Source organism: Antrostomus carolinensis, unplaced genomic scaffold, assembly GCF_000700745.2.
Source record: "Antrostomus carolinensis isolate BGI_N321 unplaced genomic scaffold, ASM70074v2 scaffold11439, whole genome shotgun sequence".
Lineage (NCBI taxonomy): Eukaryota > Metazoa > Chordata > Aves > Caprimulgiformes > Caprimulgidae > Antrostomus > Antrostomus carolinensis.
In genome coordinates, this window is record NW_010337879.1 from 22,479 (window position 1) to 41,028 (window position 18,550).

An 18,550-nucleotide genomic window follows, 5' to 3' on the forward strand; every position below is an offset into this window, starting at 1 on the left:
CTATTCAGTGAAACCAAAGAAAAGCCTAAAAAACATAGGCAGCAGAAAGCAGCATAAAACCACTGCATTGCTTCAGCTTGCTTTTATTTTGGCATTGTTATCTGGTTCTAGGAACCATTTTAACATCTGTTTCTAGAGGAAACAAAACACATTTCTAATAGTAGCAAACAAAGCACTTCCACAGATCGGGTACAGACAGCAGTTTGCTCCCTCCGACGGGAGAACCTGCCCCATAGGGTGGCAATTTGTGTGAGTGGATTTGATTTGGAGCTTATTCCCACTTTAAACAACATTGTATTCTATGTACCACAAGTGCATTTTGGTTTTTACTTTAACTTTTGTTATTAGGGATCTCAAATCTTAGGTATTTTCTTACAGAGCTTCGAAGTGATTAGACTTTTTAGGTTGAGCTTAGTTCCTAGAGAAGTGCCCAGCACGTGCTCTGGAAGCGTTGTCTACACGGCCTTTGCTGGTATGTTGTGGGAACAAGGCAAACTTCTCCTCTGCTGCAGGCAGGAGCTACTGGAGAATGTCACATAGTGTTGCTTTTGTCTGAAGAAATCAAAGATTGCTTGGAAATGCCTAAATTGGTTTCTATTGCTCAGCAGTAACCAAAATTGCTGGAATTTGTAAGAGACTTAAGCTTCTACAAGATTAGACTCATCTGGACAGAGAGGTAGTGTCTGCTTCTGTCCCTATTCCAGCTGTTCACAAACCACTGTAGCTTGTTCTTTTTTACCTTTTCCCCTCCTGATGACCCTTCACTTCATCTCAGTAGATCTGTAACTCTTTCCTTCAAAATGGACATCCATTTGTTTCTTGCTCCTTTGATTTGAGAAAGAGAGGAAAAGTCAGTGAAATGGCAGCCTGGCTTAGTTTGCAATATTGCTGTGTATTACTGAAGAAACAAAACACATTCTCCTGCCCTGCCTGCCCATGCTGGACACTTCTCTTTCCAGAGTCTGGGAGCTCTCCATCCTCATTGTTTTTGTACAAGTACCTGCTTTTGTCAAGCCTACTACAGGTGTCACAAATTCTGATTTAAATATTTAAGGTTTGGAGAGATTTCACCCTGAATATTTTCAGACAGTAAATTGATAAGACTGAAAACTAAATGTAAACTAAATGAAAGCAAACTGTGCCTTATTCTGCTGCGTGGTATCAACAGGACGCGGTGGAGTAGAGATATGTGTTGATTGTTAATTTCGATGAAAATAGTGAACAATAATTTTATTATTCAACCTAAACTGTTTGAAAGGCACAGATGTTACACTGGATAGTCTGCATAAAATTTTTATTAGCAAATGTTAGACATAGTATTACTGCATTTCCAGAGTTTGCCAAGTTAAACAGCTTCTGTATTTCTCTAGTTTGATTAGCATCTCTTTGCAGCTGATCTGACCATGAATTGACCTCTGCTGCATTTCTGTGGTAGACTTTTGCGGCGTGCCTCAACATGCACTCTGCTAAGATTATATATTAAGAAGTTCAAGCAGGAAATACTTTCACGGTGGGAGCAGAGCTCATCTTCAAACCAGTTACCCAAGGTGCAGAGAGTGTCTTTTTAAAGTTCTTATAGGGAGGATGTAACACGTAGCAATGAATACTGTAGCTTAACAACAATACCAACCTTGCTGGGTAGCAGAAATTATCTGAAGTCTACTTAATATAGTATCATGTAGCAATATTAACTTCTGCCCTATTAGCATGATTTTCTATTTCAATCCAGGTAAGGTCGACATGGTATTCAGTAATATGTGTCACTGTCTTGCCAAGTACAGGCCAAGAACAGCTTAATCCAGGACTGTCTGATGTGAGATTAAAATATGTGGTGATATAAAATCCATATAGACAGCATCTGCAAGCAAAGATGTAAGGGGGAAAGTAAAAAGGGAAGTATAAAGTATACAAGTATATGATATTGTATTGGGTTTTTTGCTGTGGTGCTATAGCTGTTAAATATATCCCTCTGATTGCATAATTTGCTGTGAAATGACTTTGTTGGTTGCTGAGGACTTGTGCTGCATTTTGTCATGTGGTTCACATTAATCTGTGGATCTCCCTGGTTTCTGTTGCACAGCGATTTGTTCTGTGCGGGAGACTTTAAAAGCAGGAGGCTCTTTTACAGTGAGTACAGGAGTGTCAGGAGTGCTTTGAAGCGATAATTGGCTTCCTTCCATTTGAGGATTTAATAAAGCACCTTTCCAGTACCCAGCACCCCTTGTCTCTTGGAGAAGCCCAGTAACCCATATCTTGTGCATCCCTCCAGGCAAGTTGGTTTGTAATAGCAGAGTTTTAAAAAATCCTTGCTCCTGTAAGAGCTATCATAGCACACATTAATCTGGAACCCAAGAGAGGGTGTTGCTGTCTGAAAGCAGGAGATGTTGACAGTGCTATACCCAAAGGCTCCAGTAATGCTTGAGGAATGGCTTCCATTTGGTGTGTTTGTGTTGGTACTTCTATTGCTAGACAGAATGGATGGGTGCTCATTCAGTTCCTTCAGATAGGATTTTGCACTGAATTTCAGCCTTAGGCTAGGAGGAGAGACTCTTTTTCTGTTAACACACTGCCAACATGTATGCTTGGGGTTTATTAAACAGCAAAGACAGCAGCATTTCCCTTGAGTGTGAACAGAGTGAACTCATGGACCTGATTCAGCAAAATGTCTGTGCATATGCTTAAATTTAAGCACATGATTAAGAGTTCTGTGGAAGAAGGATTTGGGAGTTGTAATAAAAAGTGAGATTAGAGATTGGGAAGATTAGAGGACCAATGGCATGAGTGGAGTAGAAGCATAAGGCTGTTTGGGTGGTCTGCTTCGTAATCCTGTAGTTTGGTTGTGTCCTGGTTTTCAGCTGGGACAGAGCTGGGTTTCTTTGTCAGTAGCTGGAATAGTGCTGTATTTTGCTTTTCAGCCTGGGACTTGTTATGAGAGAGACACTGATAACACACCAGTGTTTGCATTTTTGTCGCTGGAAGTGAAGGACTTTGTGTTCTGTCTACAAGATTTAAGGAGGTGAGGAACATTTAAATTAATAAGCTAAATTGGCGTTTGGATATGCCAATGGGATATTCTGTATCATATCACATCACGTCATGTCTAGTGAGAGTTTCTTCCTCTTTCACCTCTCTCTGGCTTTCCCTTGGGCTCTCGCTCTCCCGGGATTGCGGTTTTGGTTCGGGATTGTCACTCCTCCAGGATCGTTATCTGGGAACGGGCCGGGCTTGGTCAGTGGGTGGTGAGCAGTTACACTGGGTATCACTCATTTGTATATTTTGTTACTGTTATCATTATCACTACTATTTTAATATTAGTATTATGTTAAGTTTTCTTTTATTTATATTATTAAATTGTTCTCATCTCACCCTACGAGTCTCCTTATCCTTGCCCCCAAGTCTTTTTCCCTATCCCCTGGGGGTGGGGGGAAGTCGGTGAACGGCTGTGTTGGCTGCTAACCAAGGGCCAGCCCAGTGAAACTATCACAGGTAGTTATTTTGTGTAACTTATTTTGGTCCTTACTCCTCAGACTGGATTGAAACAACTGAAGTGCAAATATTCTTATGGGAAAATATGTCTGATAAAAATATAATCCCGAAAAGTTGATCTTTACTTACCTGTAACATTCTTTAAAGTAACCTGCTCGCCCGTGTCATGAGTGCCTGGTTGTGTCTGCTTTTTGTGACAGACAGTGTAAAATCAGGAGTGGAAGCTGGGCAGTCCAGATCAGCAGCTTTTCTGGGTCTGCAACAGAAATGTGAGTCTGAGTTGTTCAGGGCTTTCAGCTCCACCTTCTCCACCTTCTGACAGCATTTATCCCATAGGACAATTTTTATTAACATGTAGCTGCTGAGATCCTGTTTGCACCTGGCATGTAGTGAACTGTTCTTAATGTTGCATTTCATGTACAAAAAAAAAAAAAAGCTGGCAAAGATGATGAAAGACCTTCCCTTCCAGGAGTGGATATTCCCTTCCAGGAGTGGATATTCCCTTCCAGGAGTGGATATTCCCTAACATTAGGCTTGCTTTTATTGTGAAAGAGTGCAGCAGTTCCTAAGGCTTTAGAGTGGGGTAGACAGCAAGAAATAAAATGAAAAATGGACCATTTTAATGGAAGAAATAACACCTACCATTTGCTGCAGCCCTTGAGATATTAAAAAAGTTCTAAACATTACTATATATAAATAACAATCAGGGAGATTGAGGCAGAACTTCTTTAACTCCGTATTACTTTAATGATTAATTTTTTTTGTACTCATTGTTTTCCTTCAAGGTTAATCTTAATTACCAGTATGGTAATACATGAGAATCTTCTGCAGTGCTAAAGCACTTTAAGATGAGTATGTATATTTTGATTATCATGTTTGAAAGAGTGATGTCTATGACAGATACAAAAAAGAAAGAATTTCTGTTCTGAGATCAGAGGTATTCAAGACAACAAAACTTGGATTGAGGAATGCACAAACCATTTCCCTTCATCAGGCTAAGCAAAGTAGGTCTGTGAGGAAGCTAATTCATGTCATGTATATAAAGCAAGTCAAATTCCAGATACTACAAAGCTTTTATGTAAGACTTTGCTGACCCAATAGGTGGTAGAATATAAATAGATCAACAGTACACCCTTCCTTCTGCTGTTCTACCTAATCCTTCCTTGCCTTCAGGACTGAAGAGTATTTGATCTATTGAATCTTAAATCAGACATTGTTTCCTACCAAAAAAAAAAAAAAAAATCCAGGAGAATGAAAATTTAATGGTGTAAGAGTGTCCTTGTGATTTTAGAATGAGAAGCTGAATTAGGAATATACTATTGTTCTTCCTTCGTGTTTTTTTTTCCCCCCATATATATTAACTTCACAAAGCTGTAACTGCCTGGCTCTCTACTTGCTTAGCTACCCTTGCCAGGTGGCTTGACATCAGCCTCTTCAAAAAGAGTAATTGTGTTAAACCTGTATTAATTTACTTTCTCCTTTTCAATAATACTTAAAATGCCCTCTTCATCCTGCCTGCAGATCTCCAGCTCAAAAGATGGAGCACTTTTTATTTTTAGTAACAATATCTCTCATGCTGGGATGGAAGAATCTTAAACCAATTAAACACATTAAAAGATAACAGTGTGTGTGGGTTTGGTTCAAGATCTCCATTTTCTTCACTCTGGGGTATGCCCTAATACCAGCCTTTCCATCCAAGATGACAGAAATAGTGTGATAAGCTGCTAACTAGGTAAGCAGTACAGCTGCTGCTTTGTCAGGTATTCCCTTGCCAAAAAATCACTTGTGATGGATTTTGCTTTTTTTTTTTTTTTTTAGTTCCATTACAGTTAAATTTTATTAGTGCTCTTGATTTTGACTTAGGAAATTTTTTTTCAGATGCCTGTTTCTTTTTAAACATTTATTTTTTTTAAAGAATGAATCTTTTGAACATGAAGTGTTTTTTCCAATAGGAGGGCATTGTGTGTGTGTACTTTTAAGATTTAATGACTTGTTCTTCCCTTTTAATAATGCTTAGTTACTGGGAGAAAACTTACAAACTGGCTAGAGTATTCTGATTCCTTAAAATATGTCTGGATCCACATATTTTAACTCTGTGCCTGTACTGTGAATAGTGGGGTGATGTGATTTTTTATTTGCAGAAGTTGGAAAAGCATGTCCTGAACCTGCACATACGTCTGTCTAGGCCAGAAAGCCTTTGGCTACACTCACATTAAACATTTATTAATTTGATATGGAATTTACATGGGTTAGCAATGCCCAGATTGTTTAAATACAAGATATTTCCTAGGAACTGTGGCATGCATTGCTGACCTGCATGCTGCCATCATCAAGGATATAGTCTTGAGCTTTTTATTTATTCTTCATCTTTGACAGTCCAAATACAAAGCACAGGGCAGGCTGTCCTGCATGGATTTACTCTTACAGTGAAACATCAATACAGAATAAAGTCTAATGGCACTTTGTAGAAGTCCAACACCCCAAACATTAATGTATCTGGCATCGTTCAGCATGGCAATGTAACTTGTATCGTTTCTCTTGGACTGGATTGAGGATAAATCCTTACAGGGAGAAGCAACAGAGGTCAGTAGTCTTACAGCAGTGTTTTCTCTCACCAGAAATAGTAGGTCATTGTCACTCTATAACTCTCTATTTCTAGTAAGGATAATAATTAAACTGTGAGGCTACATATACTCTTTGAAGGGCATTTCTAATGTAACACTTTTGAAAATGGCAGATGTGATTTCAGAGTACTCCAGAAATTCATAGAACAGGAAGGTAAGGCAAGACAGGGAGTGGAAGGGAAAAAGGAAGATAGTCCATTAGTTATAGTACTGGTGTAGCACTGGGAGGCTGGATCAGTCCCTGTGCAGTGCTGGGTTTGCTGTTCTGGGTGGTGTTTCCAATTCAGAGGAACTTGTCTGCTGCTAGTTTGGCACTGCACAGCCTGTGGCCAGACCTGTGAGCTCATAACTCCCACTAATAGTGATAGTGAACAAACAGCAAGTAAATATTTCTGAAGGGGATAATTTTTTAAAGGTAATACAGGTTTATGATAATCAAGTGCCCAGTTTACCGAAGTACTGTACTGCTAAGAGTCAAGAGCGTTCGCATTGCAAGGTGTTGTAAAGATAAATGAATTTGTCAGTGAGATGCTCAGAGTGTCTCATTTGTTATTTTTCCCTGGTATACAGCATTTGATAGATTGCACACTATGCTTTCTATGCAAATAACCTCACCCTGGCTAGTTGGTGTGTTTGTGTGTGGGAAGATGTATCTAAAAATGGTGGATTTTTTTGGACATTTTAAATTACGGTTGGGGCGGTTCCATCCTGTGGGTAGTGTTGGCTGGAGACTTTGAGTTTTCTAGCCAGCACCACGTGAAGTGCCCAGCCCTGCTGCAGGTTCTTGCCATGCTGCTGCTCCTTTTCTCTCACTGACTTGCCTTCCTGCAGCCCCCGTCTCCCTTGGTTTGCTAACTGGGGAGAGATCTCTGCTTTCCTGCTTCCTGCCAGGATGTGGAGGTGGCATATGGGGCACTCCAAAGATGATGCTTTCTTTCTTCTCCCCTTTTCACTTTTGCCTTAATCACAGAACAAGTGGTAGGCATTATGTGTTTTAGAACAAGTCTAGAAGGACATGAGCAGGATGCCCTACGCTCCTTCTTCCTGTGTTCCAAGTTGTTGCTAAGTTTTGGAAGCTGTTAAGGGCATGCCTGTGTAAACAGACCCTGTGCGTGCATTCCCACCTTTCTCCTCCCCCTTGCCCTTTCAATGGGACATGGAAAGTCTGGCCAGCCTTCAGGAAGGGAAAGGCTCCTCACATCTGCACTGAAGCAGCCATCTTCCCTTCTCTCCTCCACACACGTAATTTTAAAACAAATGTTACCCTGTAATGCAAAATTTGCTAAAGCATCTGTGTCTTCCTTGAAGCTCTGGAAAAATGATGAGTTTGTGTAAGTCTGCCTGGAAACTGTGTATGTTAGAGGATGAATTCAATGTGCATATCTCTGACAGCTCCTATTTATACCTACATCAAAGTCCATATTGTCCCTCTTCTGTTACTCTGCCTCCCCAGTCAGTTCCTTGAGCAGTTGCCATCTCTTCTTCTCCCAGATAGTTTCCAGTATCTTGTCTAGGAAGTATTGAGTACAAAGGACACGCTGCCAGAAACCACCAAAAGGAAGCAGCTGGAAAGGCGCTGGTTTGCGTGGCCTTGTGGCACAGATCTGCTCTCTTTAGGCTGCTTGTGTTTGTGCCAGTGGCTCCTCAGAGCCGCTCTGATGAGCTGTGGAGCAGGAGGCTGCTGCGGAGCGTCGGGATCGGGCTGACTGACGGCTCTATCCCCGTCCAAAATGGCATAGGGCAGGTGTGCAGGCTCCTTGTTCTGATCTGTCAATGTCTGAGTTATGTTATGGGAGACATTTTTCAAAGGTGTGCCTAAGATAATTTTTAATTGTCCCTTTGAAAATGTGTGAATTTCATACTTGCCTGTAACTTTAATGACTAATTCACTGATCTGGGCTTTTTGAAAGCTAGCACAGCCTCACTTGCAGAGCATGGAGAGAGATGATCTCTCTTTGCTTAGTGCTCAGCACTTCAAGAATTCCCATGAGTGGCAGTTACCAGGTCAACAGCAGTAGAACAACCCTTGACATTAATATTTTGTAAACTAGGAAAACAAGATTGATCGAGTGTTTTTCTTTTTCTAATGTTACATAGGAAGCGCTACTTTTTCTAGCATTTTTCAAATGCTGAAGAACAGCAATTGTGTAGAATTATCTGTTATTGTTAGTAATGTTCTTGCTTCTCTGCAAGAAGTGCACAGTGACATTGCCTTTATCCTTTAGAAGCAACTGAAAATGATAAATGAGGTTAACAAGCTTCAGTCTAAAGTGAAAACTAAATCTGTGACTGTACAACTCTCGTTGCATTCATTCTGGTCAAGGGTTGGTTTGTTCATTTATTTTCTGGGAAAAAGCATCTCTTTTCCTTGGCCTCCTGAGAATCAGAAAACATGATTGGAACTCAGCTGGAGCAGCCTGTTTGAGGGCTTAGCAAAGAATAGTAGGTGCAGCATTTAGGGATGTAGATAGCTTGTTTTCCTTAATTGCTTCCCAATCAGAAATTGGATGAACCTTCGGGATGCAGAAACAGGGAAAATCCTCTGGCAAGGAACAGAAGATCTGTCTGTACCTGGAGTGGAGCATGAAGGTACCGTGTGGCCTCACTGTGTGTTTGTGGACTGGGTGGTGCTGTATCTCTGGGTGACCAGAGCTGGGAGAACACCCCTGCTTTGAAGGACAGATGTCCTGGCTGTGACTTCACACCTTCAGAGGCTTCTACCACAATAACCTGGGGACACGTGGAAAAGGGTGGGAGTGGGTCAGTGACTGGCAAAGGGGACAAGTTAAACAGTGCCAAGCAGGGAGCGCAGCTGGGTGAGGAATGAGTGTCCAACCTTTGCTAGGCCAAGTGTTGGTTCCAAAATGAAAAGTATAAAAATATATTGACTTTTCTCAGTATAACAACAGGGTTTAGTCAAGGTAGAGGTCCAATGGAGAACCAGTGGGTAAGAAGCATAGACAGTTGTTACCTTGCTTGGCCACAACTGTTCTAATATTCTCCTGCACTAAATTTGACCTCTGCTTTAAAATGGCATACATGGCACATTTGCTCTGCTCTTCTGTCCCTCTACCACTGCTGGAAGGCTTGTTGCCTTTCCACTTCTGTCCTCACTGAGTAGCAGAGGACTTCACTGTCCTTAATTCTTCCCTGTTTGTGACAAAGCACTGATAGGTAACATCCCTTGCCAAGAGCTTTGCTTTAGCTCTGTGAAGAGTCTGACCTCACTGAATTAATTTTGAAGGCTTTTCTGTTATGTGAGTACCATAGCTAATCTCCAGTAAGTGGAGTGAACTTGATAATTTAATTATGCTGGTGACATTGATGTATTTTTGGTTAAACATCAAGCACTGAGTTCTGCTTCACACTACTAGGACTCACCTCTCCCATAAATTGGAAAATCTGTTGTGTCTGAAGGAGGCAACCAGCATATAAAGATCCTTCTTTGCCCAGAGTCTAGTAGTCTTCCAGCAATTTCAAAGCCATCTTAAGGTGCAAGAGAAACAAGTTGCCTTCTCCTCATTTGGTCCCCAGTCAACATTCATCTGCTTTATGACAAAAGTTCATTATTAGGAGCAGTAGTAGGTTGTCTCAGCTTAAGAGAGGCCTGATGCCAGGAATAGAGGTTGCAGGTCAGAGCTAGAGGAATGCAAAGCTGTGACTCAGTGATTACTAAGAGCATTTTCCAGGCTTTGTCTCCTTCAGCCTTGCTAACCTGTGCTCCCATTCTCATCCCAGTGGTAACAGCAAACAGTTCTGCCGATAGGCCTTAGCAGATATTTACTCATGCTTACCATACATGACACCTGCAGTAAGGAAAAGCATTCCAGCACTTTCACATACACCTGCAGGAAAGCAATTGAAATACAACTTTCAAAAAAAATGTGGCAATTCATCAGTTCAGTACTAAATTTCTTAAATTGCAGGTTAGGGATGCTTTGCCCTCGTGATATAACTGTAACGTTTGGCATGCCCACACAGCAGCTTACAGGAGACCTAGGAGAAATGAGGAAGCAGGCTTTAGAAAGCAGAAGGAAATCAGCCAAAAGTATTCCCAGGCTTCCCAGATTTTGTGCTGCAAAAGCTTCTCCTTGGATGCATGGCTAGTTTTTGAATCCTCTTCGCTCTGTCTCAACAGGCTGTTGCGCGGCCTCGGTTCAGTGCAGACCACAGAAAGGTGTGCTTTGGGGCGGAGAGGGCAGCTGGAGCCGTGTCTCCTCAGGGTGTGGTGTGTTGCCACATTTCCCTCCTGCCATCTTTCTCACTTTGGCAAATCATATCACCTCGCCGTGTCTCAGATTTTCCTCACATATAAAAGAGGAACCCTTACCTCCATCAGAGGAGCTTGGGGAATTAATTAAAGCATACTCTGGCGTGAGATTAATGCCCATTGTACAAGGAACTGTTAAGGCCTTATCTGGTGTGCAGTTCAGTCATCCATCTAGAAGATGGATGACTGCAAACTGGAACAGGTGCAGAGAAGAGCTATTAGGAGAAGCCACTGAAAAGATTATGGATGGGAGGATGGTCTTCCTTAGGAGAGGAAAAAAGCCGTTCTTGTATGGCTTAGCAAGAAAAGAAGGCTGAGATGGATGGATTATTCTCAATAAATAGGCTAAGAAAGGGGAGAGGTGACCAACAAAGGAGGATAATCTGACTATGAATTAGAAGAAGGTGTGGGGAAATGCGATTCTAGTACAGTCCTGCAACAGAAATAGTGAGGGCAAACAGTCAGAATTAATTGTTTTAAAATGAAGGCCATGTGTGTCTCAAAGTCATTATACAGTACTTGTGTGCATGTGCTCTGTGGCCATTCAGGGCAAATCACAGGCTAGACATAGCAAACAAAGAATCAAATATATAGCAGAATTAATAAAATATATTTCCTTTAAACAGAACTTACATTTGCTTTTTAAAGAGGACTTCTATTTGATTTAAATACAGGTTTCTTAAAAAAAAATAACTCTTGAGTTTCAAATCATTATACTGTTACTACCTAAATTTGCTATTACCACTTAGATTAAATAAAAAGAATATTAATGTGATATAGGATTGCTGCCGAGTCTCAACATCAAACCCCTGAAAGTGGTGAAATCACTGCTGGAGCACCCCAAACTGGAATTAACCATCTCAAACAGCTTTTGACAGTGGGAGCTTTTCCTTGTACCCAGTTAGCTCAATTCAGTGACAGTGCATTCAAAACTGGGAGACAATCTGGGAGATGCAAATCTGTAAAGTTTGGTTTCTTCCAATATATAAACAAAATTTGGAGTAAGCTGCTGAGGTCTAGCACTTGTAGAATCCCCAGGGTTATTCCCAGTCACCACAGCCAGCTTTCATTCAGGAAATACAAATAATCCTTTCATTGTCTAAGAAAAGATCTAGTTTGAAATTTAAAGTAAGTTTGGCTAAGATTGCTTCTTTCTTATGTGTCCCAAATGTTTAAGGTAGTTTTATTAAACTATATGAAAACATAATGATACAGGTATTTTAATTGAATTTCAGTTTCTAACTAAATGCAGTTGGGCCCAAAATGACTTGTTCAGTAAATAAGAAATGTGTCATTTGTTGCTTTCTAATCTAATCAGAATTAAGTATCTGACTAAATGTATATTAGCTATATAAGTGCTTAAATAAATGTGCAGGTGTAGTATATCAGGTTAGCAAAAAGCAGTACTAAATTTAGGATGAAGTCTGTGCTTACCTGCATTTCAGCATGTTTTAATGGCCCTAACTGATGAGAATGAAACTTATTTCTCTTCTGTCTTTTGAATGGAAAAAAAAAGAGGTATAAAAGTAAAATGAGTTTAAAATAAATAATTTTAATTAAAATTTTCTGCTTGATGGTATACGTATCAATTAAAATCTCTTAGATCAGAGGTTTAAAGACTACACAGTCCTACTTTTATTAAGAGTAACCTTTTCTTTTGTAGTTTTACAATATTAAAGCAAACCTCCTCAGCAGTCTGTCTTGGGGATGAAAGAAATGTAATTACTAAATTGCAGAATAGTTTTACCAAGTCATTTTACACTTAACTGCAAAGGGATGTTTATTGAGAACGGGCTGTAGTCTGTACTTGTGAGGGCAGTAAAGGATGGTGCCATGCAGACTTCTAGCTGGAAAAAAAAAAGAGACTAAAAATATTTAGAGAGCTTTTATATTTAAAACTCTTCCCTTACACTTTTAACTTTCTTTTTACCTTTTTTTTTAAAAAAAAACCCAAACTGTAGGCTGTGTACTTCTCCTTGGGACAGGATGGTAGCTTACATTCCCTAACCCTCCAGCTCTCTAGATTGCTTTCATATCAGGGTCCTACTCCATTAAGCTGTTCTACATTAGATGGATTTGTCTGGGGTTTGGTAGACTCTTCCTTTTATTAAACAGCACCCTGCTGTCTGCTCAGGGATGTTTTTATATGCTTTCCATTTAGGAGCTGTTTGGCTCATAAAGCACATGCCAGCTCTATTCCCTCCCCTCTTTATTGCTAATAAATTTACATGAAACATTTTCTAGTACGCGGGAAGGATTATGTACAATCACAGCACTGAACTATGACGGGCTTGGGAGATTTGAAGTATATTGACTCCCTCCCCGTATTCTCCCAGTTAGGACCTTTCAGCATATTAATCAGTGCTCCCAAACTGTCCCTTCTCTTACTCCTCTGCCTCTAAAAAAAACCTTATGAAATATCTACCAGGTACAATTTGCCACTTGCTGTTGGTGTCCCACCCACTGCAAGATCCCAGATACCTCCAATTGCCAAATTACTCTCTTAAACCAGCTAGTTTGGTACTGACTTTACTGCCTGTGTGGGTTTCAATGGTTGGGGAACAGACATTTTGTGGACTTTTACAGGATGACTTCCCAGGGCTATGTGAGATGTCTGAAACAGTTCTGCTGGGCTGAGAAACAGCCGTTTGTGGTTTGCTGGGGATGCACAGCCTGAAAGGGAAGGAGAAGTGAGAAGGACTAACACGCTTGGTGTACTAAGCAGCCCTTCAGCTGCTTGTGGTCTTCAGCACACGTCCTAAAGTAAAAATTTAAGTTGCATCTCATATTTCAGCTTGAAAAATTGTGTATTTTAGAAATAAACAGCTAAGCACCAGGAGTCTGAGAAATCAGTGTTGTACCCTTGGTTCTGTCACAAGATTCATCCGTGGCTCTGGGCAAGGTACTTAACGTATGTGCATCTTGGATTTCACTCCTGCAAATGTAAAAACAAAGTCCTTTGTGTTTGCATTTCTCCTGCTCCTGTATCTTGTACTAGCCCTAATCTTTATTTCAAAGTATATTATAATAGCGCCTGAAGCAGCTGGGTTTGTTTTATTGTGTCCAAATAATGCTTCTTTATCTGTTTCACAGCTCGAGTTCCTAAAAAAATCCTGAAATGCAAAGCAGTGTCTCGGGAGTTAAACTTTTCCTCAGCAGAACAAATGGAAAAATTCAGACTGGAACAGAAAGTTTATTTCAAAGGGCAGTGTCTAGAAGGTATGCATCTGCTCTGTGTGCAGTCCTGCTGCAGCACAGGGACTGACCCCCAGCATGGTGGGGATTAGAGAAACTAAAATGGGTTGAACGTGGAGATTTTAATTTTTCAGAGTAGCACTGAAGCACTCATCTTGTCAGGACTAATGGGCCACAGTATTAGGGAGAGCATTTCATAAGTGTATTAACACTTCGTTATGTAAGCAAAAAATCTGGGTAATCATGCTTCAGGGCATAAATCCACCACAGGCTGCCTGAGGCAAGGAAACGGGTTATTTTAGAATCACCCATTATGGGGAATCATGTATCTTCTTCAGAAGCACCCAGTGCTGGCCAGTGCCAGGCCGGAGGCCAGGCTGAAGGAGGCTCTGGTCTGCTTTGGCCACAGCAGGGCCACCGGGTATTGTCCGTGTGACCCCAGAGCTGCACACCTGATCTCCCTCCCTGAGGTATTACTCTTAATCTGGGGTGGAGGAGGGGGAGATAAAACATTGAGCTCCTTGTCTTTTGGGCAACCAGTTGTACACTGAGTCTCAACTGGATCCAGCGGATGTCTGCGAGATGGGGAGTGTGGTTTCCCTGTTCCCAATTAGGTGTGATGAAATTTCCACTGAATGCTAAGGAAGTGGTGTGACGTTATCGTTGCCATCAGCTATTTTAGAAAGGGAGTCTCTGCTTTAAGAGGAGGGCCAGGGTTCAGTGCAGTTTAAGCTGCACAAAGTAATTTAAATGTAAAATGTTGGCAGCACAGCAGGACAGTTTAGGGAGTTCCCCAGCCTGTCATGTGAAAAGCAAAAGGACTATTTATGGATTTTATCTTCTTTCAAATGCCTCTGGATCTTGTTTTTGCTTTGCAGAATGGTTCTTTGAATTTGGTTTTGTGATTCCTAACTCCACAAACACTTGGCAGTCCTTGATAGAGGCAGCACCTGAATCACAGATGATGCCAGCTAACGTTTTAACGTGAGTGCCTTGGGTTACAGAATCTGCCAGCAGGCAAAGGAAAAGCAGTGTGTGGCATTTCCTTGGGGACCACAGTGGGAATGAAGAGAGGGAGCTGGTACCACCTCTGAGCTGTTAGCTGTTGAGAGATAAAAGGGGCTAAGCCAACCTCGTTACCTTCTTTCCCATAGGTCCAATTTGTATTAATATAGCAATAAAAGTTCAGAGAAAGTGGAACTGATCCTGTATTTGAGTTGCTTAATTTTTTTGAAAGGTGAACTGTGAAAGGATTTTAAAATGCTTTGCAGCTTAATACCCCTTAACATCCAGAAAAATTAAAAGAAAAAAGTCTGGGCCATTTTCAAATCCAGCTATTGATCACTATTGTCCAAGGTGGCTGTTTTTCATGCAATACATCACCCATAGGAGCTGCTTTAGCATTTGTTTCATCACTGTACCACTTTGCCAAGCCTTTTGTCTTTTACATTGGATCGTAAACTATGCATTTAGTCATATGGAGTTCTATCTGGGGATAAAATACCCTTAACAGGTAGGGAACAGTCATTTTACAGTCACCTGTAATGGGATTCACCCACCTTCCTCAGAAACATCTCGTCCTGGCCGCTGTTTGCACGTTGATTTCTGAGTAGGTCGGCAACCCCAAGGACTTGCTGCAGAAGAACGCGTGCTGGGCATCGCTCTGAGTGTGGACAGCAAGGCACAAGCTGTGGTGGGATCATGGAAAAGGCTCCTTGAGGGAGGCCCCTGGGAAGCTGTAATATCTGACAAAAAGCCACCCTCCCTGCAGTGCTAGATGGGTGCTGGCAAGCACACGAGGAGCACATTGCCAGCAGAGACAGAAGGGTATGAGAAGCCTCCTGCCAACACAAGGCAGACAGTGAGCAGCCAGTCTCACCGCAAGGTCACTGTGTCCTCTGGAAGACCTTCCTCCCCAGCGTTTTCCCTCTCGTTCCCTGCCTGGAGGAAAGCCAGTCGCATAGAGAAGGCACCAGGATGGGAACTACCATCACTGATTCCTGTTCACAGCACGTTTCAAAGAGAGAGCGGACTCAGAAGAGAGCATCAGTGTTGGAATAGTTGCTCCCTGGCACAATCTGCTCAGAACCTTGTAGGTCCTCTCGGCTCCCAGAGCTGATGGCTTTCATTCAGTACAAGGAGGAGCCAGATCTGGGAGTCAGAGTGAAGAAACAAAGACATCTGACAAGTTGTTTTTGACCATCTCAGGAAATCAAGGCATTTTCAGCACTGGGAGTCATGAGAGTCCAGTTCTCAAGTGACCTTGAGGATTTTACAGTGTCCCATTCTTTCCCTGGAGTCTGTCCACTTGTCATGGGCAGCCCAGCCCTCTCTCCCATTTATGGAGGTGTCCTAGAGTCAATCTTGAGGCTTTTCAGTAGAATCACCAGCCCAGAGATACCCAAAAGTTTTTGTGGCTCAAAGAAATCAGCTTTTTTTCAGCTGTCAAGACTTGGAGAGTTCCTTACTTTCTGATATTCCCAAAGACCTCATGTTTGTCCCAGTGTTTCCATAGCAGGAGAAAGCAGAGATGTGGTGTTTGGTGCTAACCAAGGCACTCTGCGCAAAGGATTCCCAGGATGACTGAACATCGGACTGGGAACATTCCCTGACATTTGAGTTCAAGCATTGTCCACGCCACAGCAAAAACCTCACACTCTTGCCAGGTTTAGCTTTGCCAGTGTTACAGATACAAGAGCCACAGTGGAGATGAAACTGCTGCTTTGATTTTCAAGAGCCAGGGTAATTAGACATGGTCAGATCACACTGCTCCAGTGTCCAGGTGTTGTAAGTGACCTTGAAGTTCTTACCTTTGTCCACTGAAATCTCAAAAGTTGGCAACTTAAATCATCAGAGCTTTTATCACACCCAAAGCTACATTTCCATTGCAGTCTGTATAAAATATGCTCGTGCGTTTCCATTTAAGCACTTCTTGAGGGAAATGACAAGTTAAGCTGGTTGAAGGAGCTTGCTCAGCACTCAAGGACAGAGATGGGGAATATAAAAAGAATTCCCATCGGTTTTTACATTTCACTGCAAAAGAGAGCAGCCTGAAGGTGCTGGGGCTGCTGGTTTATTTTTAGCAGTAGAAGTGAGCAGAAGCTTGCTGCTTGTGAGCACTCTGCAGCCCACACAGTACTGAGCCCAGAAAGGGGGAGGTGAGGGCGGGATGGGGGGCACTGCCCCGTGCAGGAATACAGCAGAGAGATCCCTCAGCCCTGATGGCCCCAGGATCAGGACACAGTGGCTCCAAACCAAAGCTCGTGTTGCGGGGGCTAAGATGTCAGCCCAGGCTTGTGAGAGCATTGAGAGGAGCAGTTGTTTTCTACTGTTCATGCATTCTTCTAATACCTCTTCTTTCTCCTTTTTCCTTCCACAGTGGTAATGTTATTATAGAAACCAAATTCTATGATGACGACCTTCTCGTAAGCACTTCCAGAGTGAGACTTTTCTACGTTTGAGATGGGGCTTTTTGGAGCTGTTTTAGTTTTCCTCCATACAGTTCTTGGTGCAGAACCCCCCGACTATCCAATGGAAGACACTCCTGTAGGCGATGACCCTGGGGACCAGCTCAACGTGGGTTGTGACCTTTGCCCATCAATTATTTTGCTTTCTCCTCTGACGAGACCAGACCAAACCCTCAGAGACAGGACCATCTGCTCAGCAATGCACTGGGGAATAGAGGCTGTCTCTGAACACAGGCAAATGATGGTCATGCAGAACCAATAATGTAAATTATGTTAGTCTCATCCTTTGTACTTCTCTGGATCCTAGTATAATCTCCCATTTCCACTCACACCAAACTCTCACTGCGTTTCATTTTTGGAGGATTAAGTTAACCTTTTCATTTTTCTCATGTTGTAGGTTTTTATCCTTTCACTGGGTTTCTGTGTAACTGGTCCACACATCCTCTTACCCTGAACTTGTAAAATAGACTGTGGTATCACCTAATGTAATTAAAACCGATTTCTCAATTAAAACATTCCTACCGTCCAAAGAAGGGAAGAAATGTTACTTCTGTGTGTTTTCCATTGTGTTTTAAAGGTACCTCGCAGCAGGCACAAACTCCCGTCTCTCAAGCCAGCAGCAGAACAGGGCTTTCCACAACTCTGCTTCTTCCACAGCCCCCATATCCTTGTTAAACGTCTTCCTTCAGCTGACCACGTAAGAAAGGTTTCCTCACTGCTCTCCCCAGGGTTTCTCCTTGGCCTCATTTCTGTCTGTTAATCCCTCGGGGCAGTTTGTCCTGTTTGCCCAGTGACCGGTTTCTTGAGCAGCACTGCACACTGTTCTGCTTTTCTAAATTCCCAGGGACACTCAAAACCCCTCTGGAAAACCTGTGTTCCCCTGAGCCCCCCTGCCCCAGTCCTGTGCTGGGCTGAGCTCCCTGAAGCGCAGCTGTGGCTGTTGATACCAACAATCCCCACGCGTCCACGGCGTTAATGACACACGGCTGCAGTTTTGCTACGACAGGCTTCTCGAGCTCTACCGCTATTCTGTCCCCTTGTCATTCATAATTAGCTCTAGCACGTGTAAATCTTGGGAAGGAGGCATCTCCAGCTTCTGCTCCGTAAACGTCACCGACAGCTTTATGATCGCTTGACAGCTTGGTCAGCCTGTCTGCGGCTGGGTTGAGATTCTCGGGAGAGTCACAGGGAAATGAAACGCATCACTTCAGACCATGAGCTCAGACGCTGAGTGCATGTGGGAGGGATACAGCATAATTTGGTTTTAGGTGAGTTGAAGTGGGACCATTAATCCCCCCGAGACAAGCATTAGCCATTGTAGCAGCTTCCTCCTGAGCCCTCACTGATGGATTTCAGCCTGCTGGACTCATGGGACAGAGTCTTCCCAGCAGTGTGACCTGCCCTCGACCAGCCTTTCCACAAAGAGATGAACCGAAACGGCCTTCTGCACCCAGCGATGGTGGGATCTCCACCAAAGATGGGAGATAAAAAGTGACCAAAAAGGGAAA

At 42.4% G+C, this 18,550-nt stretch overlaps 1 protein-coding gene across 1 annotated transcript; it reads left to right on the top strand.

Moving 5' to 3' along the window:
• Nucleotides 1-1,707: 1,707 nt before the first annotated feature.
• Nucleotides 1,708-17,584, top strand: PDE6D (phosphodiesterase 6D). Its single transcript, XM_010175321.2, has 6 exons — nt 1,708-1,729; nt 7,748-7,919; nt 8,611-8,699; nt 13,474-13,599; nt 14,454-14,559; nt 16,955-17,584. Exons 1-6 carry the CDS (start codon nt 1,708-1,710, stop codon nt 17,034-17,036), a joined length of 597 nt encoding a protein of 198 aa, XP_010173623.2. The 3' UTR covers nt 17,037-17,584.
• Nucleotides 17,585-18,550: the final 966 nt, after the last annotated feature.

Coding starts and splice junctions, on each gene's coding strand:
- PDE6D (XM_010175321.2), top strand. CDS start 1,708: ATGATTTTCTATTTCAATCCAG. Junction 8,700..13,473: donor ACCTGGAGTGGAGCATGAAG/GTACCGTGTGGC, acceptor TCTGTTTCACAG/CTCGAGTTCCTAAAAAAATC. Junction 13,600..14,453: donor CAAAGGGCAGTGTCTAGAAG/GTATGCATCTGC, acceptor TTTGCTTTGCAG/AATGGTTCTTTGAATTTGGT.